General features: G+C 53.2%; 1 protein-coding gene across 1 annotated transcript in view; it reads right to left on the bottom strand.

Annotated features, from left to right (window-relative positions):
• Window positions 1–24,125, bottom strand: part of MLLT1 (myeloid/lymphoid or mixed-lineage leukemia (trithorax homolog, Drosophila); translocated to, 1) — a 51,488-nt gene that overhangs the window by 11,844 nt on the left and 15,519 nt on the right. Inside the window, exons 7-9 of the mRNA XM_006869019.1 lie at window positions 22,396–22,478; window positions 9,129–9,272; window positions 5,256–5,381 (exon numbers count right to left, since the gene is read on the bottom strand). Coding sequence (XP_006869081.1) covers window positions 5,256–5,381; window positions 9,129–9,272; window positions 22,396–22,478 — 353 coding nt within the window. The remainder of the gene's footprint in view (window positions 1–5,255; window positions 5,382–9,128; window positions 9,273–22,395; window positions 22,479–24,125) is intronic.

The following is a 24,125-nucleotide window of genomic DNA, read 5'->3' as shown; positions in this document are numbered from 1 at the left end:
ATGAAACAAAATATGATAGGATGAGTGTAAAGCTGATGATCCCCCATGTAAACTATCACTCAATTCCCAACAAAAACTTTAAAAAAAAAGAGAACATATGAAGATCTCTCATGAAGTACAATACTGTCTATGTTAGGATAATATCCATACGCCTACGTAAAAAGACCAGATAATACAACTATTATTCAAATATACGCACTAACCACTAAAGCCAGGGATGATGAAACTGAAACATTCTACCAACTTCTTCAGTCTGAAATTGATCAAAATGCAGTCAAGATGTATTGATAATTATTGATGATTGGAATGCAAAAATTGGAAACAAAGAGGAAGGATCAGTAGTTGAAAAATATGGCCTTGGTGATAGAAACGATGCTAGAGATCGTAAGACCAATGACTTCTTCATTGCAAATACCTTTTTTAAATAGCACGAAAGATGACTATACACATAGACCTCACCAGATTGAATACAAAGAAATCAGACTGACTACATCTGTGGAAAGAGATGGTGGAAAAGCTTCATATCAGGAATCAAAACAAGGCCAGGGGAGACTGTGGAATAGACCATCAATTGCTCATATGCAAATTCAGGCTGAAGTTGAAGAAAATTATAACAAGTCACCAAGAGCCAAAATATAACCTTGAATATATCCCATCTGAATTTTGAGATCATCTGAAAAACAGATTTGATGCATTAGACAATAATGACCAAAGACCAGAAGAGTTGTGGGATGACATCAAGAACATCATACCGGAAGAAAGCAAAAGGCCATTAAGAAGACAAGAAAGAAGGAAAAGACCAAAACGGATGTCAGAGGAGACACTGAAACTTGCTCTCCAGCATAGAGATGCTAAAGCAAATGGAAGAAGTGTGGAGGTAAAAGAGCTGAATAGAAAATTTGAAAGGTCAGCTCAAGAAGACAAAGTCAAATATTATAACAAAATGTGCATAATACCTGGATTTAGAAAACCAAAAGGGAAGAACATGCTCAGGATTTCTTAAGCTGAGGGAACTGAAGAAAACATTTGAGTCTTGACTTCAATTCTATATATATAGGCAAAATATTAAATGATGCAGAAAGCATCAAAAGAAGAAGAAGAAGAAAATATACAGAGAGTCACCGTATCAAAAAGAAATGGTCAATGTTTAATCATTTCAAGAGGTAGCCTATGACCAAGAGCCAACGATACTAAAGGAAGAAATCCAAGATACATTGAAGGCACTGGCAAAGAACAAGGCACAGGGAACTGATGGAATACAAATTGAAATCGTTCAACAGACTGATACGGCACTGGAGGCACTCACTCATCTCTGCCAAGAAATCTGGAAGACAGCTACCTGGCCAACCGACTGGAAGAGATCCGTATTTGTGCCCATTCCAAAGAGAGGTGACCCAATGGAATGCGGAAGTCATCGAACAATGTCATTGATATCCCATGCGAGTAAAGTTTTACTAAAGGTAATACAGAAACGGCTGCAAACATACGACAAAGAACTTCCAGAGGTTCAAGCTGGATTCAGAAGAGGACAATGAACAAGGGATATCACTGATGATATCAGATAGATCTTGGCTGAAAGCAGAGAATACCAGAAAGATGTTAACCTGTGCTTTATTGACTATGCAAAGGCTTTCCATTGTGTGGATCAAGACAAGCTCTAAACAACATTGCAAAGTATGAATATTCCTGAACACTTAATTGTGCTCATGAGGAACCTGTACATAGACTAAGAGGTAGTTGTTCAAACAGAGCATGGGAACACAGTGAATGGTTTAAAATTAGGAAAGGTGTGGCTAGCATTGTACTCTTTCACCATACTTATTCAATCTATATGCTGAGCAAATAATCCAAGAAGCTGGGTTATATGAAGAAAAACGTGGCATCAGGATTGGAGGAAGATTCATTAACAAGTTGCAATATACAGATAATACAACCTTACTTGCTGAAAGTGAAGAGGACTTAAAATACTTACCGATGAAGAGCAAAGACCAGAGCCTTTGGTAAGGGTTGCATCGCAACGTAAAGAAAACAAAATCCTCACCACTGGACCAGTAAACAACATTCTTATCAATGGAGAAAAGATTGAAGTTGTCAGAGACTTCACGTTGCTCGGCTCAACCATCAACACTCACGGAAGCAGCAGTGAAAATGTCAAACATACTGTATTAGGCAAATCTGCTGTACAAGAGCTCTTTAAGGTGTTCAAGAGCAAAGACTAAGGCATGCCTGACCCAATCCATGGTATTTTCAATAAACTTATACACATGTGAAAGTTGGACACTGAATAAGGAAGACCGTAGAAGAATTGATACATTTGAGTTATGGTGTTGGAGGAGAATATTAAAAGTACCATCGACTGCCAAAAGAACAGACAGATCTGTGTTGGAAGATGTCCACGGAAGCCAGAATGGCCACCAGACTTTCTCTCTCATACTCTGGACATATTATCAGGAGGGAGCAGTCCCTGGAGAAGGATGTTTGGTAAAGTGGAGGGTTGGAGAAAAAGAAGACGACCCCCAATGAAATGGATAGGCACAGTGGCCGCTGTGACAGGCTCAGGTGTAGCAATGATTGTGGGGTTGGCCCAAGACCAGGCAGTATTTTGTTCTGTTGCACACAGGATCGCTATGAGTCGGTGCCGACTCGATGGCACCTAACAACAACAACAACAAAAGAGTGCAGACACATACTTAAAAAAAAAAAATGTACACATCATTTAACCCAACAACTAAAGCTTTGCCTTGGGGTGCCCCCTCCCCTTGGCCTTTCTCTTGCCTCTACTTTGGTGGAAGGGTGTGGCGCTGTAGGTTAGGTACTGGACTTCAAGGTCAGTTTGTGTTGCAAGGTCGGCAGTTCCAACTCACCAGCCACTCCTCAGAAACTATACAGGGTCGGAATCAGCCCTACAGCACTTAACAATAACAACAATTACTTTCCATGAAAAAGAGGGTGTCTGATATGTGGCTGCCTGGGCGAAGAGGTCGCAGGCAGGGCAACGGGGACTGGGCAGGAAAAGGTGACAGATGGGACGTGGGAAGGAAGCAAGCCCTGACCCAGGACCGGTTCTGAAACATGAAAGGGTTTGTTTTAACTTACTGAGCAATCACTCACAGTTGTCGATGAAGATGCTTGTGCCGTGGACACACGCTATACCTGCTGGACCTTAGACCCACCTCTGGTTGGCACTAGTCCCAACCACAGCCGACTGAGTTCGTCTACTTGTGGAGAACCACTTCCCTACAGACACACAGGTGTACGGGACAGGTATCTAGTGGCTTCAGCATCCACAGGCTCTGTCTGTCTCACCCTGATGGGGATTAGCCAGGCCAGGGTTCTCGGACGATGACAGTCCTGCCCCAGTCTGGGGCCACCGAGCCAGAAGAACCCCATTACCTGTCTCCCAGTCCCAGCATCCTCCACAGAGAGCCAAGGGCAGACAGAGCCCCTCAGGATGGCCCTGCAGCTTGGGGCACCATCTTGTAGGCTTAACCCATGCCCACCCCGTGATGTCAGAGGGCCTGGTACTAGAGGAACACGGTGGGCACTGTGTGGCCCAGCCATCAGCTCATAGTCTCCAGAGGCCCACACTTAGTAACAGGGAAAGACCATGCATAGAAGTAGAGAAACAGGCAGGGGCTGAGACAGGGAATTCAGGCAACATCCCAGGCCTGGACCAAGGAGTCTGAGGCATGGCTGGGTGTGGGGCTGACGAGGGAATCTGGCTGGCCCTGGACTCCATGCCCAGCATGCTGCGCCTGCAGAGTGGGGCAAAGGAATGATGGCTACTCTCCTGGTGTTGGCAAAACCCCGGCAGGGCACCAGCTTGTGTCACGCCTTGAGCCCTGCTCCTCCAAGCCACCAGAACATTCCCAAGCCCAACGATTCTGAAGCCGGGCTCTCCGGGAGCAGAGCTTCCTAGCACACGTTCTCAGTTATTCCCCAAAGCAGGAGGAGAGGCGTGAAGGACGGCTGGGAGGAACCGGGCTCCGGGCCACAGAGGGAAGGCCAAGGCTGCAGGCCCAGGGAGTCCCCAGATGAGCCGGGCACAGCAGGTACGCTGGCACCCTCGCCAGGTGGCTCCAGGTCCCAGCAGGACCACCAGAGAGCAGAGTAGCACTGAGTCACTGAGAGCAGTAAAAACCAGACACTGGAAGGTCCCCTGATCCCGGCGCTCCATGGGGCAAGGGCCCCCTGTCTAACGGGACCAACAAGACTCTTTGGGCTCTGACAACAGAGACCCACTTCAGGTGGAGACAACAATGCCTAGAGGAGCCTCAATTCAAGGCCATAGGCAGCAGGCCTGTCCACTCCAAGCAGACGACAGCGAGGTAGCCAGAGCTCCTTGGGGGAGACCCCCGGGAGAGCTTGCAGGATGTCTCCGCTTACTCCCGCACCCAGAGAGCAGAGTGGCTTGGGACTCCTTGGGGTTCTGAGACTCTGGTGGGAGCAGTCCCAGCAGCCAATCCACTCACTCCCCTCGTCGGCATCGAATTTCCCAGAAATGTGGCTAGGGGCGAAGAGAGAAGGGGCCATGACCACTAGGAGAACTTCCCTCCACTTAAGCTTGCTGGCCTCATAAACACTGCAAAGGGCCCAACGTGACATTCCACCCAGCAAGACGGCGCGGTGGGAACACGTGGTTCTCCTGATGAGGGTGCCAATGGCCGAGATCAATGCAGGGGCCACTGCAGATAAAGCAAGGGTGCCGTCGAGGCGAGAAGCAGAGAAGCACGCAGGGTGGGACAGGAAGACAGACGGATGGCGCAGAAGACGGGGTGGGGGTAGGGCGGAGTGGGACGTGTGTGGGAGAGAGCAGGGCCAGCTGGGCTGAGACTGGATGGAATCGCTCACGCCCTCCTCTCTGCTCCCTGGCCCAGTTCCAAGTTGCTGGCTGCCAGAGAAGCAAAGCTGGGAAGAGTCAAGGGCGGAAGCAGCCAGGCTGCATGCTAGTCCCCGAGAGGTGGGCAGTCTCGGTCAATGAGGCACTCGCTGGGTTTTGTGATTCCTGGCCGTCGAGCCTCTGGAATCTGAGGGCTGCAAGGCCCAGCCCAGGCTCAGCAGGGTCAGGACTCAGGCCCCAATAAGAGCGGAGCAGCAAGCCCACCACAATGGTATGGCTCATCCCCCCTTAAAGGCACGGGGGGCAGCGGCTGGGCAGCAAGGCAGAGCAGAGTTCAAGAAAGAAGATGCCCAGGAAGCGAGCTGAAAGCCTGCCATGACTGGCTCCCTCAGACTGGCCCTTCCACTGCACTAACCTTGGTGCTGTGGGACGGTTTGTTCTTCTTGGGGTCAGAGAAGGCAGAGAGTGGAATTGTGGGTAACATGGGGTAGTCGGGGCTGGGCCTGGACACCGTTTCTGCTCCTTCGGGCATTACCATCACCTAGTGATAAAGAAGAGACAGGTGTTACCAGGGCAAGAAGCAAGCCTGTCGGGAGGATGAGGGCAGCTCTGAGGGAGCATGCCCAGGCTTCCGGAAGTTGGTTCTGCGGACAAGACATCCCCTCTGGCAGGGTAAGCTGGGCGTACCTTGTGCACTCAAGGCAAAGCGAAGAGAAGCCGAGGCCCAGGATGGCTGGGTCGGCAGGGCAGAGGGAGGGCAGGAAGATGTGCCCAAAGCACCAGGGGAATGTGGTCAAAGTATGCAGGAGTCCAAGACAGAAGTGGTGTGGAGGAAGAGAGGCCAGCCGCCCACACGGCAGGAGGACACAGAGGAGCAGCCTTGGATAAGGTCAGGTGGAGATGGCCCGCACTCCCCACTCTCAGACGGGGAAAGCAGGAGTAAAGGGCAAAGAGCAGAGAATAGCCTGGGTGGGGTGACTTCGGCAAAAGCTGCTGGGCTGGCCAAGAGCGAGCCTGTGGGAAGGGAGCGTCAGCTCCTGGTCAGAAGACCACAGGAGGAGAAGGGCCTGGGGCCTTTGGAGGTGCCCCCACGAAACCCCGATTCCAGCAACGCTCGCCATGGCGAGCCAAAAGAGGGAGCGAAAGCTCAGTCCGAGGCCTCTGGGTACCAGCACTGTACTGCATTACAAGCCAACTGCCACCGAGTGGGCTCCGATGCCACAGCACTTCCAATGGAGTCTGCAGAAGAAGTGGTCAGGCCTGTCTTCCGAGTCACCTCTGGGAGACTCCAATGCCTGGACAGCTGCTGCCTTGTGGCGAGCCCACGTGTGTCTGTGAAGAACCGCGCTCCACACAGTTTTCGTGGCTGAGTTTTCATAAAGCACCTTCCAGATGGCGATGGGACAGAACAAGAGGACAGTGTGTTCCTGAAAGCGTCTTTAGCTCTATTGAGTGCATGTCATGGGTGGCCCTGGGCACCAAATCTTCCATCTAAAACGATATAGGACTAACAGTGCTGCCAGGGGTGGCCATGAGGTCACTTGGTCGAAATGGCCACAGCCTCTCGGCCCCACAACTCAGAGGAGACCATGAGTGGAGACGGAGGTGCTCAACAGTCTGTGGCACCATGCCTGTGTTCAGCTTTGGCCAGGCCCTTTGTAAACACTCGTACACCCATGCTGGGTGGCTAGCAGCGCGCAGTGTAAAGGAAGAGCCAGGCGGGAAGCTAAGCTTCCATCTCTGTCGTCTCCTGTTCTCTCGCTTCATACGGAGCTCCTAGACACACACGATTCCAGGCTAACTCTCTCTCCTTGGTACCAAAGACCCTTTCGAAGGAAGTCAATGAACGGAGCTTGAGTAGGTCCCACAGAAAGGATCAGATGAAAACAGCAGCTCACCCACCACAGCTGCCACCGTTCTGTGCGACTCAACTGCTCACTGAGCAAAAGCCAAGAGACAAGCCTGTGGGTGTGGGTGTGGGATCTGGCAGAAAAGAGGCGAGTTCTCAACGGCTCTGGTCTTTCTTGATGATGCTTCTGCAGCCTCACGTGCGAAAACAACACATCTCAGAACCATCCACCAGCTCATACAGGAGGTACAGAGAGAGCAGGTCTCATCAACTCTGGGTCCCCTGTTCCCCTAGCTCTTCTGGTGCCACAACCAGCATGCAAGGTCTGAGCTGTCTGCTACCAGACACCACTGCCAGTCCCATCAGGGATGCCAGGACTCCCGAGGGATTGCACCCCACGCCTCTGCCCCCTAAAAGTCTCTGGATGTTCTCAGACCGAGAGCTCTACTTGGTCATCCACCCAGAGCAAGACTCAAAGGCTTGCAGACCAATGAACAGGCAAAGTCCCCATTTGCAAACATCTCGTCCCAGCCCACCCCTCACAGATGGGCTGGCGCTCTCCTCCACCCTCTCTCGTTCTGTGCTGACAGGATGCACCTTTCAAGAGAGGCCTCCTGTGTCCTGAGCATGCCGACTCCCTGAGTGTCTCTGAGAGAGCTGATTCTGGAAGTTTCAGGGAAAGTACACACACAACCTATGAAAACACCGTGGGAAATACCCGAAGGTGGAGGAGCAGAGTGGGGGACCCAGACACCCCCCGTCATGTCAGTCTCGGCCCGCTGCCCCACTCCAGCAGCCAACTCACAAGCACCCCGTTCACGGGGACCCCCGCAGACTGGAAGCAGTTCTCTACAATCAACACAGCATTGTTTCCATTGTTCTGAGGCTTCGCCAAGACCACACGTGCGTTAGATGACAGGATCCACAGCTCCTCAGTTACAACCACACACTTATACAATCGCATCTTCCCACATTCCCATCCGTTTACTCACTCGTACACACACACGCGCGCGCACTCACATTCCCTCACACACACGCGCGCGCACTCACATTCCCTCACACACAACCGCCTACTCTAACGTTGTCAGTACTGTCGAATCAGTTCCGACTCACAGTGACCCTGAATAGGGTTTCCGAAGAAGCAGCTGATGGTTTGAACTGCTGACCTTGTGGTTCGCAGTCCAATGCTGATCCCACAACACCACCCCAGGACTCACACATGTGTGCACTCACATACACATAGCCACATAATCGTACATGCGTGGGGGGGAGAGCCTTCAAAAATTTTGTGGAAAGATATAATTATAATGGAACTTTTCCATGAACTTCTTATAAGCCCCCTCACACTCTCACACACACACACACACACACACACACACTGTGGGTTAGGCACTGGGGGCTGCTAACCTCAAGGTCAGTGGTTCAAACCCACCAGCCGCTCTGTAGCAGACTAAGGCTGCCTGGTTCTGTACACATTACAGCTTTACAGTCTCAGAAAGCCTACAGAGGGCTGTGATGAGTCACAACCAACTCACTGGCAATGGGTTTGGGGTACACACAACCACACACTCGTATGCACTCACCCACAACTCATATTCAACCACATATTTCACATACGTGCACACGTTAACATACACAACCACACACAAAGCACACTTATCACAGCACTCACACTCACCCATACTCATGCATGCACACACACACACACACACACACACACACACACACACGAGCTGGCCTGACAACTCCATCACAGGCCCTGGCATCACCTAGGTAAAGGCCCAGTAACTCCGGGTCACTCTAAGGTGGCTTCAGGATGTCCTGTGACCAACGTCAGCCTGCAGCGCCCTGCCCACAAACAGTCCAGGCCCACAGCCAGGCACCCCACCTCCTCCCTGCCAAGCCATGACCAAGTGAGCGGCGCCCCTCCCTCCCACCTCCCACATTCTCCTGGAACTCCATCCGGCCCGGGGGCTGGGAGGCTCCCACTTGGGAGCCCCAAGAACCCCACACAGGGACACCCCAGCACTCCACTCACACAATGTTGTGATCCTGAGCCTCCTCGAGGACTGCTCAGAGCAGCCACTGAAACCTCCAGCAGCCCTGCCCGGCCGGATCAGAGCCAGCTCCAGCACCAGCCACGCGGACAGACTGGCCCCGCGCCCATCAATCCTTCCTGGCCCCTCCGTGGAGGAAGATGCTAATTAACCACGGCCAAGCAGGAAACGGTGGCGGTACCAGCTGCCCAGTCATCCCTGCTGCCACCGCCCAGCACAGCCTGGGAACACCTGGGTCCTCTCACATTCCCCAGTACTACCTGGGCCACCTGTCCCCTGGGACACAGGCTCCTGGCTGCAGACCCCACGGTCCCTCCACCCAGTGTCACATCTACCCATCCATCTCAGCCAGGGTGCAGGCCGCCCTGGGGGGCACACTCACCCCGCCTGCCCTCAGCAGCTTGCACCGGAACTCGTAGGTGGGGTTGTTGAAGGTCAGTTTCTCACATCGGAGATGGTTCACAGGTGGGTTGCCCTCCAGGTTCAGGAACAGGTCATAGGTGAAGCATACCTTCCTGGGCTCCTCCTTCAACAAAGGAAACAGGAAGTCAGCTAGAGGGGGGCAGGAGGCTGCAGGGACAGAGGGAGCCACATCCCAGGCCCCAATGTTCCTCCTCCCCTCCTCTGTCATGTAGAGCAAATCTAAGTAGGACCGTACAAGTGGCAAGGGAGCCTGGTGGCAAGACACAGTGATGGCACAAAAAAGACCTGGCAACCTGCTTCTATAGAGACGACAGCCTGCGGAGCAAGGTCCACTCCATCACAGGGAACAGAGCAAGGTCCATTCCCCATCACAAGGGTTGGAACTGACTTGATGGCCCAAACAACAATAGGCGGGGGGGTGTCCATGACTGAGGAGAAGGTCCCTAGTCAAGCCCTCAGACAGACACCGGGCACTACACCCTGCCCCTCTTCCCAGCGGTCCACCAACGATGGAGAAACAGACTCAGAGGTCACTTGTGGATGGCCATGCTGCTCCAGACCAGGCTCAATTCCCCCAAAAGGGCCTGTTAGGACAGTGACAGATGAGTGACAAGAATGTGGAGTGGGCACGGTACTGGACAAATGACAGAAAGCTCCCAGAAGGTAGCAAGGGGTCCAGTGCCATGTGCACAGGCAAGGTCAGCTTCCTGGGAACAAACACCAAACAAACATGGCCCCACACAATCCTCTTGAACTGCTGCTGCCAGAACCTCAGCGTGCGCTGCCATCAGCTCTGCTCCTGGTTCAGGACTCAGGTCAGTAAAAGGACGGGTGGGCGGGCGGAGGTGAGGGAGGCGTGCTGAGCACAGGAGCCCAGGCATCTCGGCAGAAACAATGGGGGCAGTTACAGTTCAAGAGTGCCGATGGCCACAGAAATGCTGGCCGTCCAAACCCACCAGCGTCTCTTCTTAACGATCACAACTCTGCCTCAAGGTTACTACGAGCTTGAAATCCACTTGACAACACCCAAAAAAAACCATGGTTATGTTTGTGGGCAACCAAATTTTGATGAGGGTGCCAAGACCATTCAATGGGGAAGCATCAGTCTTTTCAGCAAACTGTGTCATGCCAAGAACACCTCCCAGTAGCCAGAGCGGATGCCACCTCACAGCACCCCCACGTGTGCAGTGCAGAGCTGGTATTCAAGACTGTGACCCGATCACCATGCTTGACTTCCGAAGGTCCCTGGGGTGGAGTTCGAACCACCAACCTCTCAGCCAGTAGCTGGGCGAGTAACCATCTGCACTGGTCAGGGACTCGTACCTCACACCAAATGGACCAAAGACTTACACAGAGAGGCTGACACTATAGAACTCTGAAGAAAACACAGACGTAAGCCTTCACAACTTACACTTGGCACTGCCTCTTAACTACACCACCAAAAACATAACACAACAAAAGAAAAGGAGGTCAACAGGACTTTATTAAAAGTGTTTGCAGCAGAGGGCATTATCAAGAGAGGTGAAAAGAATCCTGAAACACGCTGAATTACAAAATAAAGAGTTGAAACAACTTTTGTAAATCTGATTCGAACTTGTATATCCAGACTACATAAGGAACCCTCACAATTGAGCAACAAAAAAACAAACAAGCTAATCACAAAATGGTCAAAGAAGTGACCTAGCTAGTTCTCCTAGCGTCAGACTGCCGCTCAGCATCATTACTCATTAAGGAAATGCAGACCACAGCCACAAGGAGATGCTCTCTCCCAGGTCAATGCCAGAAAGACATGAAAACTGATAACTCAAGCAAATACGTGCATGTTCACAGCAGCACTACTCATTCATAAGAGTCGAGAGATGATGGAGACACACAATGCGGCCCCTCCCTCTCTACACTGGAATACATACTGTCATAAAATGGAAGGGGGTCCTGACGCACGCTACAATGGGGACCAAACACAAAAGCATCAGTGAAAAGACAGCAGACATACAGGATCAGCACTGGACAGGTAACCACAAGAAAGACAGATCAAACCCACCAGCTGCTCTCGGAAACCTTAATCGGCGTTGCTATGAGTCGGAACCGACTTGACGGCACACAGCAGGGCTGGGAGGAGGGGGAATTGAGGAGGTAGTGACCACTAATGGGTACCGGTCTCTTTTTGAGAATGAGAATTTTCTGGAATTCGATACTGATGATGACTGTATATAATTCTACTTCAAGCTCTGGGACTTGCTCTCTGAGGAGGGTCCCGTGAAGTCTTGAACAGAGGTCACTGAGTCAGTGATAAGAAGGAGGCTGCCCAGCAGCTGAGCAAGAGATAAAGGGAGATAAGCAAAGCCGCTGGCTCTCCCCACCCACAGCTTCCGAATGTCACTTCCCTCCTCAGGCAGCCCAAACACGCAGTCCTGAGGGGAAGGGGAGCCAAAACGAGGAGGACAGGGCAGGACCTGGACAAGTGTGTATCATGGCCCTCACTGGAAACATGGCATAATATCACATCTGGCCAGCCTGCTCCACAGTTAACCAGCTTCAGGGCTTTGAACCCGTACAGCTGTCCCATTTTACAGAGGAGGGTGCATGAGAGGCAGAGCCACCTGTCCAAGGCCAGGCGGCTGGTCAGCACAGAGCCAGGACTCCTGGGCTCTGTGGAGCTAGCAGGTCTTGGAGAGGTTTCTCTCTCAAACACAGATACACACAGACATAACACCAATGCATGTGAAGACACACAGAGAAACACACACACACAGACCTGCCACCAACCATCTGGGGTCACAGGGCATCGTGAGGGTCAGGACCCTGAAAGTCACCTCATGAGACAGGCCACCACACCCAGCCCCAGCGGGGACCCAGGCACAGAAGACCCATTAGTAGCACTCCAAGAGCCACCTCAAGTCACCCCAGCTGGGCTCCTTAAAGCCTATGGGCCTCAGGCCAGCGTCTCTGTAGCCACAGAAAACCAAGATGCAGAGAACTGGCCAAACTGGTGCTGGGACCAGCCGACACGCCTACCCGTGCCCTAGGGGTGGAGGCCTCTGTGCTGCCACTGAGGGTGACCAGCAAGAGGCCAGTCCCTAGAGCCTCCCTCTTCTCTGACACTAGGTGGGGAGGGACCCCTACAAAAGCCATAAGACCCAGTTCTGTGAAGTCTCCTGACCAGCCCAGCATTGTCCCAGGCCACTACTGCCTGCCCATGTCCGGCCTTTGGGCTCCTGTAGGACACCCCCAGTCAGAGACAGCAACTCAGAGGAGTCCCTAGGGCTGAACGTACGAGGCTGTTAACTGAAAGGCTGGAGGTTCGAGTCCACTCAGAGGCACCTTGGAAGAAAGGCCTGGCAATGCACTTCTGAAAAGTTAGTTATGGAAACCCTCTGGCGTGCAGCTCTGTCCTATCGGGGTGGACCTGACGACCCGGGGGAAGGTGGTGATGGTGCGGCTTGGGCGTTTGCTGCTCTACTCTCTCTGCTCCTGGATGTACACTGCATGTTCTTTAAGTTCACACGTCTGGCTCTGCCCTCAGTCTTCCTTCCAGCTCTGCGTTTTTAATTCAATGGCAACCTGGGCGCCTGACTAGCCCTGGGAGCTGGGAACTCTTCAGAGCCCACACCACTCCCTGAGCTCCCCAGGTTCCCTCCCCAAGGCAGGCTTGTACCCTCAGAAGTACTGTGAGAGGCAGCTCTGCCCTGGGACCGGAGGGCCACCGAGCCGTTTGTCCAGAGTCCTGGGGGTGCAGTGGTTAAGGAGCTGGCTGCTAACTGCAGGGTCTGTGTCTGTCCGCATAAACAGCGGCCAAGGAAACCCTCTGGGGTAGCTCTGCCCTGTCATGTGGAATCGCCTCAGTGGCAGCCAACAAGTAGTACAGTTAACACACTCGGCTACTAACAAAGGTTGGAGGTTCGTGACCACCCAGAGGCATGTTGGAAAGACCTGGATCTCTACTTCTGAGAAATCAGCCACCAACAACACTGGGGAGCAAGGTTCTGCTCAGACACACACTGGGCAACTTGACATCCCCCAACAACTCGTTGATCAAAGCCATGTGGAGCCCATACATAGCCCCAGGCATCCCAGAGCCTCCATGCTTCTGTCAGCTGCCAAGTCCTGGCCCCTAGTGTCCGAGGGGGGCTGCTCCCTCTGCAGCAGAGTGTAAGAGAGCAGGGGTAGACTCGCGGAAAAAAGGCCTCGATCAGCAAACACACCCAACGGGGAAACTCCACTCCCCCAGGTGGGGGCCACTGTGAGGGCAAGTCTGCACACATACCAACAAGACACACAGAGCCACAGGCAGAGCGGCCTACACACACAGAGAAAGCGAGACTGGTGGACATATAGCAGATACCCCGAAAGCTGACAGACCAACAGACAGACACACTGACACATCAACACACAGACACAGGAGCTTGCTCTGGGGACCACACAGCAGACTTCCTTCAGTGGTGACTTGGAGGACACCAGGCCCAGGACCTTGGAACCGCCTTTATAGAGAGCAGGAGAACGCACCCAACAGCGTCAGGGAAGCGGGCTGTGGCGCTGAGAGCCCTGGGCCCTGGCCTGACTCACTGTGGAAGCAGCCAGGCCTTCAGCTCCCTAAGCTTCAGTCAGGGAGACAGAAAAGCACAGGGCTGGGGCACACGGGAGCCCCAGGTGGCAAATGGTTATTAGCAAATCAAAAGGTCAGAGGCTCGAGGTCATCTGGGGTACCACCCCACTGGAGCTCAGCTCTAGTCTGATACCCAGAAGACAACTCACTGACACGTGGTTTGCTTTGGGTTTTGCGGGCCATAGGAGAAGAGGCAGCAGCCTGCTTCTGGACACCTGTCCTTGGACACCTGTCCTTGGACACCTGTTCTCTAGGCTCGCTAGGCGTCAATGTGACTCCACCGCAACGGGTGTGGGTCTTTTTGGTAATCTGAGGATTAGCCCCAAATCTACCAAAAATGTTTAGAGAGCCACCGGCGATATTACATGGATACACAGAGACAGGCAATTTACAAAGAGATGCCTCCTGCAGCCTAATGAAGAAGTGGGTGTGCTCCGCAGCCAGCGCAAGGGGGAGGGGGGAGGAGGGAGTCCACAGGAGTCCCCGAAATGAGGCCACCCTCCCATGTCACAGGGCGGCTCTGAGATCACATGTGTAAAACACAGAGACGATCGCTCCCACAGCTTCCAAACACAGGCATACAGACAGGCACCTGGACAAACAGACACACGCACACACTGATAGACACAGGCATACGTACAGACAGACAAAAACACACGCTGACAAACACACATACGCATACATTCACAGACAGACACACAGGCACATAGACAGAGAGACACATGCACACACTGATAGGCACACAATACAGACAGGCTGATGCTACAAATGTCCCAGGTTATGACAAATGTCCCAGGTTATGAGCTGGTGAGTACACCTGACGACCCCCACTTAAGTATCCCCAGATACTAGTCCCCCTGGCTCACACCCAGTCCACGAGGCGCCCCCTACCACAGGCGCTATGAGCTTCATTACATGAGTCCCATCTTCATAAAACACACAACCGCCAAATCTGTGGCTATTGAGTAGATTCCAACTCCCGAAGACCCCGTGTATTACAGATTACTACACAGGCTACGTCTGGCTGTCACTTTTATGAAAAGGAGCCTGGTGGCGTAACAGTTAAACGCTCGGCAGTGACCTAAGAAGCTGCTGGTTGGAACCTACCTAGCGGCTTCAAGGTAGAAAGACCTGGAATCTGCTCCCATGAAAGAGCCTCAGATGCACTAGGAGCAGCTCAGCTGCTTCCTCATCGACAGCACACAACAACCACCTTTACAGAAGAAGGCTGCAGCCTTCTCCCCTGGTGCCACTAGGTGGGTTCAAACCAGCTTTTATGTTAGTAGCAGACTGAGGATGGTTGTCTGCATCCCAGGACACATGCAACTCATTCAGAACAGCGAGTCAGAGATGTGTGTGTGGAAGGCAGTGGGCCGCTGCCAGACCAGGAAGTGTGGGGAATGCCAGGAGCTGAAGAGGTGGCACAAGGGGAGTGATCAGAGACAGGCACTGCCCTGTGGAACAGCCCCCCTTTTGAGGCGCTTCCCTCTAGGAAATACAGATGCTTTCCTATCCAGGAAAGCAAGCTACACCTCCACCCGCTCATGCTGACCTGTCTCAAGTCCACAGCCCCCTGCCTGCCATTCCCTGGGTCTCCGAACACAATGCCCCCTCTGTCTGGCTCCCCTCTATGATCCCCAGGGAAGGGCCTCTCCCGTCCTCTGCTTCAATCAGCCAGTTGTCCCCACAGCCAGCAGCCAACTCCGGATGTACCCCGCAGGATTGGAGCGGCGCACTCCATTAAGTGGGAAAGGTGGCAGGGCTTTGTCTGGGTCACTGGGTGCCATTTCCCTCTCAAGAGTGTGGGCAGGGGCTGGGAGAGATCAGGGACTTGCCCCACCCACGCCCAAGACAGCTTGGAAATGTCCAGGACAGTGCTGAATCAGCAGACTCCGGCTTCAGGGGACAGTGTTGACGGTTGCTGTTGACAAGTCAGATGCCCAGCGGCCCCGCACTTGCTCAGTGGAGCTACTCCATGGGATTTTCAAAGGCTGTGACCTTTCAGAAGCAGGCCGCCAAGTCTTTCTTCTGAAGTACCTCTGGTCAATCACTTAAGTGTGTGTGTGTGTGTGTGTTTAAAGACAGTAGACACCCCATTCCCCATAGCTGTCTACAAGGGCCCCAGTGCATGGACGCCCCACTCCCCAGCGCCATCTACTGAGTGGGCCTGGACACAGGGACACCCCCTTCTCCAGCACCATGTGCTGAGAGGCCCAGGAGTAGGGATGCCTCATTCCACAGCACCATGTTCTTAGAGGCCCCAGGTGCAGGGACACTTGCAAAGCAATGAGCACCCTTAGTTCCCAAGACCTAGTTTTCAAATACCATCCCAAGACGGCTCCTGGGGTCAGGGCAGGGAAAACCCAGGAGGAACCTGGCAAGATAGGGCTTTCTCAACAAAGTGGAAAGACAATCTACAGATGGGAAGGAAAATTTCAGGAACTGCATATTTGCTAAGGTTCTAACACCCAAAATGAATATAAATCTCCTACAACTTAACAACAGAACAATGAAATGGGCAATCCGCAGAGAAGCAGCAAGCACAGGGAGACATACCCAAACATCATTCGGGGCAGAATCCACTGCCCTCTAGTCAATGCCCTGACGCACACAGCAGCACGGCCCCGAGAGCTCCCCAGGCGGCATGTCTTTACAGCTGTCAGCCGACTGTTCCGTCCTTGTCTTGTGGAGTAGCTGATGGGCTACAACAGCCAGTCTTGCAGTTCGCAGCTGAGCACTTAGCCACGGTGTCATCAGGACTCCTTCATTAGCCTTCCAGGAGGCAGGTCCCAACCACAATGAGACAGCTTTGTGGGAGCCTGGCTGCACACCACGGAGCACGCAGTGTGTGTGTGGAATGGCTGACAGCATTCCTTTACACAGTTTGTTCAGAGACACAGTGAGAAACCGCTGCCTACCCACTGAACGGCCACTGTGGAGTCAGATTCTTCTCACAGCGTCCCCATGCATGTCAGAGCAGAACTGAGCTGGTTTTCTAGATCGCCAGGGCTTTCATCTGCGTGAACTTCTACCTCCCCCTCTGAATTAGCACCTGAGCGCGCATTCACTGTTTGAACCACCTGGGAATTCCTGGTACCTGCTAGAATGACCATGAAAGCATGACAGCCAAGGGCAAGTGCAGGGAAGGACACAGAGTCACCAGGCCCTCTCTTTGCTGGCAGGGACATCAAGCGATGTAAGCACTCCCAAGAACAGTGGGGCCCAGCATGCCACAGGAGCCACATAACACCTAGGGCTGAGCCCGGCAGGTAGGTCCACGCAAGGGCCCTCAGAGCCGAGGAAGTCTGCTCCAAGAATGAGGACGAGAGTGTGGTGAGGCGAGAATGGGAGAAGCAGACAGTTCGGGAGTTTGGCTGATAACTGAAAGGTTGGGGGGGAGGGTTATGACCACCCAGGGGTATCTTGGAAAGACCTGGAGATCTACGTCTGAGAGATAAGCCACTGACAAGCCTATGGAGCACAGTTCTGCTGACACAGGTGTCTAAGAGCAGACTCCCTGCAACTGGTGTTTTGTCCCTGCGGGGGATGTGTGTGTGTGTGCACACGCGCACGCAAATGATCAAAGTACTCAGCCCACAACCCAAAAGGGGGAGCATCTCCCCCACCTAGAAAGGCCCTGAAAACGCTCTGGAGCCCACTTCTACTCTGGCATACCACGGAGCGCCACAAGTCAACATTGTCTGTCACATAAGAGGCCTGGTGTAACGCCTTGGGCTGCAAGGTCGGCGGTTCAAACTTACCAGTCACTCCTCAGAAACCCTATGCAGGGTCACTATGAGTCAGAACTGACTCGATGACACTTAACCACCACAACAGCATCATGAAATGTTTAAATTTGACTTTTTTCACAACACAGATGACACCCTCCCTCACTTTTTTTCCTTAGGGGAAAGGAATCTATCCATGAAAGAGTATCTTACCAATGGGTCAACCAAAATAAGGCCTCGGTCAAGTTGTGGTGGCAAACACCATGCAAAGCAAGAGCCTTGTGTTTTAGGGATGATGCCACGTCCAGGTGGAGCTAGACAACACCTTTCTATGCCCCTCACACCTCGGCTTCCTGGGGGCCTAGAGCCTCAGGCGTGCCTTTCTGAGAGGAACTTTCTTTCCCAGATTAACTGGAAACAAACAAGCCCACCTTGACACTAACAGCCGCATTAGGAAATACTCAGCACGTGCGGGGCCTGGGGCAGAGATTCTGCTTGCTACATTCAAGCACCCCTACCAGCCCTGAGAAGCAAACCCTACTTGGAAGCCCATCTTATGGATGCAGAAACTGAGGCCTGGAGAAGTGACCTGCCCCCAGCACACAGTCCATCACTGGGTGGGGGCCCTGCTCTCTTTCCACACGGACTGGACACACATCTACCATTGCTGTCAGCTGCCGTCAAGTAAGCCCCTATATGTGGCAACAGAATGCAAGGCTGCCCAGGCTTGCGGCAGCCCAGGGCTGATGGTGATGAGACTGCTGCTGTGAGACACAGGGGGTTCACTGGCTGAGTTTCAAAAGGTGATCATCAGATCTTTCTTTTCAGTCCATCTTAGTCTGGATGGGATGCCCTGGCTGGGAATGGCAGAAGTCTCCTCTCCCACTGTCCCCTTTGGAGTCCTGGTGTGGCGCTGTAGGATAAACCCTGGACCGTAAGGAAACCGCAAGGTCAGTGGTTCAAACTCACCAGCCTCTCTTGGAAAACCCTAACCGACGGCACATGACAACAACAACTTGTCCCTTTACTCACTACCTCAGAAAGGACCTCACCTTCACCCCCACTACAAAAGAGTCGTTGCTGAAACCCAGAGCAGCTCATTCATATCAGGGAGAAGCTTCATCAGCAGATCCATTCAGAAAGACCCTATTTCAAGCAGCAGTGCAAACCAGCAGATTGATATAAGGTTGGTTTCCCAACTAAGCAATGTTCATTTTTCTCCAAGTGTCTGATCTTTACAAGCTTTCTGAAAGCATTTACGCCACATTTGCAGAACACAACACAGGTAACGGAGCACCTATAATAATACAAGATCCCAACAACACAACCCATGTGGTCCAATATACACGACGACAAAGCCTGTCACCTGTCCTGCTGATGCGTGACCCTGTGTGACTGTAGTCTCTGGCCAGGTCTTTGTCCTAGGGAGCCAGTGGGTGGGTTTGAACTGCCAGCCTCTCAGTGAGCAGCCCAGACTTGGACTACTGCACCATCAGAGCACCTGGACATGAGTAAAACCTACAATGCGTGAGGGGCTATTAGGCCACATCATGGCTGATTTGGCTATTTGAGCCATGGGTTCGAATTCCCATTCTGCCAGTCACCTTGTGACCCCCGACCATCGCCCATGCCTGGGGAGGTGACCTTCCTGTGGCGCTTGTTCTGAGACAAAATCCAGACCCACTGAGCACTCAGTACGGTGGAGCAGGGGGTAGAGAGTATTCTGGGCTGGCTGCACCTCCCAGTTTCTCTTACAGGGCCATCTGAAACTTAGGGGCTTGGGAAGAGGGGTTACTGGCAAAACCACCACCAGGAGAGGCAGATTCCCAGTGTCCAGGAAGCAGGGCGCTTGCCTTGAACAAGAACTCGAGAACCTGAGAAGGGCTCGCAGCCAAACAGCCCCCATGGGCGCGCAGGAACATGTGACTTGTTGCCTTTAAACAGGAAATCTGCCATTCACCAACAGGGTTCAAATGAAAACACAAGTTGGGATTTCAAAGCTCCAACACCCTGGAAAAGGGTGCGCTTAACCACAGGAAAACCATACCCCTCCAGGAGCCCTGGTGACTCACAGCCAGTCAGCTACTCTGCGTAAGAAAGACCTGGAGAACTGCTGCAGTAAAGATGAAACAAATCACCTACTGTTGTGGAATCAATTCTGACCCCATAGGGTTTTCAAGGCTGTCAATCTTTCTCCCATACAGTGACTGGTGGGTCTGAACTGCCAACTTTTGGTGAGCAGTCCAATGCTTATCCCACTGCACCAGCACGACTCCTTCAAGATGAAAGCCTACTTCTATAGTTCTCCTCTCACCTGGGGTTGCTATGAGTCGGTCTGGGCAGACCTGGGCCTGGGCCTGACGTCTGGACTCAGTGCTCATGGGAGGGTTGTGAGGTTGTGGGCTTCTGCCACCGGGAACAGGTGGTCTGGACTCTAGCACCTGGGGGTTGCCTGCCTATGACCAGCCTGAGGATCCCCCAAATAAGTAGAGGCAAGAATCATGGGTGAACAAGCGCATCACTGTGCTCTGCCCCATCCCTGCCTCTACGCCTGCGTCCAGCTGATGGGGGTGCTGTGGTCAGCTACTGGCAAGCCAGCCCTCGACTCATGCCACCCCATGCACAATGGTTCAGTGCCATCCCCAAGTCTGATTGCAATCCATGGGCTGATTTTCAGAAGTCCATTGCCAGGCCTTGCTCCCTGGTCTCAGTCCGGAAGCTCCTCTTACACCTACTCAGCACCAAAGCAGCTGACAGCCAATTGATGGCTGCACATGAGGTGCACAGGGTCTCCCACACGGGGCGAGGAATCTACCATGGGCCACCTGTCCTGGGAAGGCCTCGAGCCTCACATGCTGCCACATGAGCAGAGGGCACAGGCCTCACTCTCATAACCTCCAACCGGACCACACCCCAAACCCCATCCCTGATATAATAAGAGGCAGCAGAGGAGCAGTCCTGTCCAGGTGCCTAGGGCTCCCACCCTGGCTGCCCGTGCCTCAGGGTCTCACGTGCAGAACACGGATCTAGACAGCAGGGATAAGACCTACGGCTCTGAGCCATCCGCCTGCCACCCCAGTCAGGACCTCCTGACAACGGCCTCTGCACTGAGGGCCAGTTCTGCAGGAATGTGGCTTGGGAAGGCCTGCTCCCTGCAGCCCCCGCCCTGTAGCGGCAAGGAGAGTCCTCAGAGACACACTCAGCTCTTTCCTCAGCAAGAGCCACTCAGCCCATCCCTCAGGCCCTGACTTTCAGTGTGAGACCCTATACACTCAGTGTGAAACCCCACTCAGCTCTTTCCTCAGCAAGAGCCACTCAGCCCATCCCTCAGGCCCTGACTCCATGCAGCCTCAGCAGGGCTGGCTTCTGTGATAGGGAACCCCCCATAACCAGCATGACAAAATCCCACTATGCAGGACCCTACCCTGACCCAGCACGGGAGACCTCACTGTGCCCTGACGCCCCTAGACGCAGCATCCAAGACGCCACTGTTCCATGGACCTGCATCATTCCCTCCCACACACCAGCACCTGAGAGCCCCACTACACTGTGGGCCCACGTCCCTCCTTCCCACAGACCTGGCACCTGAGACCCCACTGCATGGTGGGGCTGTGTGCCTCCCTCCTGCAGAGCAAGCACGGAGGTGCCACGCTCTGTGACCTAGGAAAGGCCACCAGGCTCCCTGTGGTCCATGTGCAGAACAAGGGGATTCATTAAGGGAGTGGGGAGCACACCCAGGCCTCCTCGGAACTTCCTTCCTGAACTCGGCCAGCACTGCTACCACACCAGGCCCCCTCAGAGCCACAACATCAGCCTTAGGTCGGGGGGGGCAGTGGGGGCACTGTTTGTACTTTAATTACTGGGATGAAAATAAACATCATGTATGTTTGCTGTAAATATTTAGAAACAGAGAAAAAGGAAGTAAAAATCTCCTGCAATCCTACCACCCAATCACCATCAGGAACCTTTTCATTGCATTCAATTGTTTTCCTATAAATAATACCAAACCACTAAGCCCACTGCCTTCAAGCTGATGCAGTCACACTGACCCCATACCGAACAGAGAACTGGCCCCCAGGGCTGTCGAGGGCATCAAGCTTTCTGGAGGCAGACTGCCACACCTTTCTCCCGAGAAGCGGCTGGTGGCTTTGTAGTTGCTGCTGCTGTTAGACCCCCCACGTGCTGAGCAGAAGTGCTCCAAAGGGTTATCGAGGCTGTGGCCTTTCAGAAGCAGACTGCCAGGCCTGTCTTCCAAGGCGCTTCTGAGTGGGTTCAGCTAGGAGTCTAGCACCTAACTATCTGTACCATCTACAGCTCGCTCCGATATGCTGCTGCAGGGTAAGCACTGTAACAACCTCAAACCCACTAGCCACGATCTGAAACCTCCCACAGGGTTGCTGTGAGTCAGACCGACCCGCCAGCACTGTCGACAAGGACTCCTACAAGCTAGGTCTTTGCAGCCAGCTGTGTAAGTGTTGCCCCAGGCCACTGAAGAGCCCACTGGCAGAGGTCCTACGTTTGACCCACAATCCCCCCCATGGAACACTCGTCACTTCTGCCCCATGGGCCACAGTGAGTGGGCCTCCTCAGAGACCACGTGCATCCTCACTGTTGCTGTCAGAGTCGACTCTAACTCACAGAGTAGAACTGCCACTTAGGGTTGTACGGAAGCCTTTCTCCTTTGGAACTGCTGTCTGGGTTTAAGCAGCAGAGTGCTAAGCCACTGGGTCACCAGGGCTCCTCAGGAGAAGTCAAATCCCTCTGCACTCCCACCTCCTGTTCTCAGCACGTCCCTCCCCAGAGAGAGAGGAAAGCCACCAGTCACCACCCGCCTGGCCCACCCAGCTCACACGTGGTCAGAGCATCTCCCCACACTCCACACTGGAGAGTCCTACCTTGTTTTTGAAGTGAACCTCGATGGGCATGATGAAGCCTGCGTAACCCGACTCCTCCACTTTGTAAGGGGGTTCCTTGCACACTGAAAAGACAGGGGAAAGGCATCCATCAGCTGTTGGTGGCGGCACTGGCTGGTTTAGGCTCCAGGTCACCTCCCTCCGCTGCAACATACTGGCCTCTCCCAGGGGTGTGGAGAAGAGGAGGCGCAGAGAGCTGCAGGAATGGGGGCAGGGGTGGAGGCGTGGCCTGTCATCTGGAACTTGTTTAGTCCAGCTGATCCAGGGCAGTGTGGGCCACCATGTCACCTGAACCCAGACATCCCCTTGAGCCCAGGACTCAGTTCCAGGAGTGTGTTCCTCTGGGTTCCACCTCAAGTTTCCAGATGAAAGATTTATGCAGAGAGAAGTCATAAGCATCCCAGAAAGCGAAAGTAAATCAAGGGAAGGAAACACACAGAAAATCCCTGTTTTTTAGTTTCCTGTGAGGAAAGTAAAGTCCAACACAATGAACAACAAAAAGACCCCCAAACAATGTCATAAAACAGCCTCTAAATGCATTTGGGGAAAACCAGGTCATGTGCAGCAGAACGAGAACCCAAGGACACCAGACAACGAGGAAGCAGTGCTTTCGGAGTCCTTCTGAAGTGAGAGGAACTCTCGCACCAGAATATTACACCGAACCAAACTACCCACCAAGTGTGAGGGCTGACGAACGGGTTTCCCAGCATGTGAGATTCCCCAGACACCTTTCTTAGGAAATGGCTAAAGTCATTAATTTCTTGAGAAATGACTCCAGCAAACACAGCTATAACCCCAAACTGGGCTAATACGCCAGTCCGCCCAGCAGGGGCCAGTCCCAGGGACAAGACTGACGGAGCCCAAGGAAACTGTGAGGGTCTGATGAAGACACACAACAGAGGGGAAAGGAAGCAGCAAAAGGTTATGAGAAAAGCTACAGCCCAGAGTTGACTCCAATGGGGCAGGACTGTAACCAGCAACCAAGTTAAGACACCCCACCTGACCTTGACCCCAGAGCAGTCTCTGCTTTGAGTGGTTCCAGGGTCAGGACACTCTCCAGAGGGCGAAAGGAACCCTGGCATCCCCACCTTCTGGGCACCGACTCACTGACCCCGTGCACAGGATCAGCCCACACCTGAGTGCTGTGACTTTGGGAGGTAGAGCTCCACGTCTTTCGTCCCAGTCCATCTTAGTCTGCAAGCGCCACTGAACCTGCTCAGTAGCCCATCAGCACACACGCCTCCAGGAGGGAGGGTGGTGGCTGCCCACGAGGGGAGGGGCACTGGCTGGGAATGGAGCCCAGGGCCCCGCATGGCAGGGGAGACTTCGATCCCAGAGCTCTCACTGCTCCCTGACAGGGGGGCTCACAGTCAAGAAGTCATTGATGTTTGGTGGCTCCCAGCATTCAGTTCATCTACAATCTGGGAGCGAAAGTCCCAGCTTAGCTCAGCCCCCATCCCTCTCTAGGAGGGGGTAGGAGGTTCCAAGACAGACGGGGCCTCCTGTCCTCCACCCCCCAAGTGGACACACTGACAGAGTAGGCACACAGCCGGTCAACAGAGGCTGAATGAGATGCACTGGATGCCAGGGGGTGCTGTAGGGTGAGCACTGGACAGCTAAGTACAAGGCTGACGTTCAAGCCCACCTACTGATTCACCTTCTGCTCTCTTCCAGATTTACAGCCTCAGAAACCCTCTACAGATTCAATGTGA

Source organism: Chrysochloris asiatica, unplaced genomic scaffold (assembly GCF_000296735.1).
Source record: "Chrysochloris asiatica unplaced genomic scaffold, ChrAsi1.0 scaffold00125, whole genome shotgun sequence".
Classification (NCBI taxonomy): Eukaryota; Metazoa; Chordata; class Mammalia; order Afrosoricida; family Chrysochloridae; genus Chrysochloris; species Chrysochloris asiatica.
Note: the sequence above shows the minus strand (reverse complement) of the source record. Positions and strands in the feature narration are given on the sequence as shown.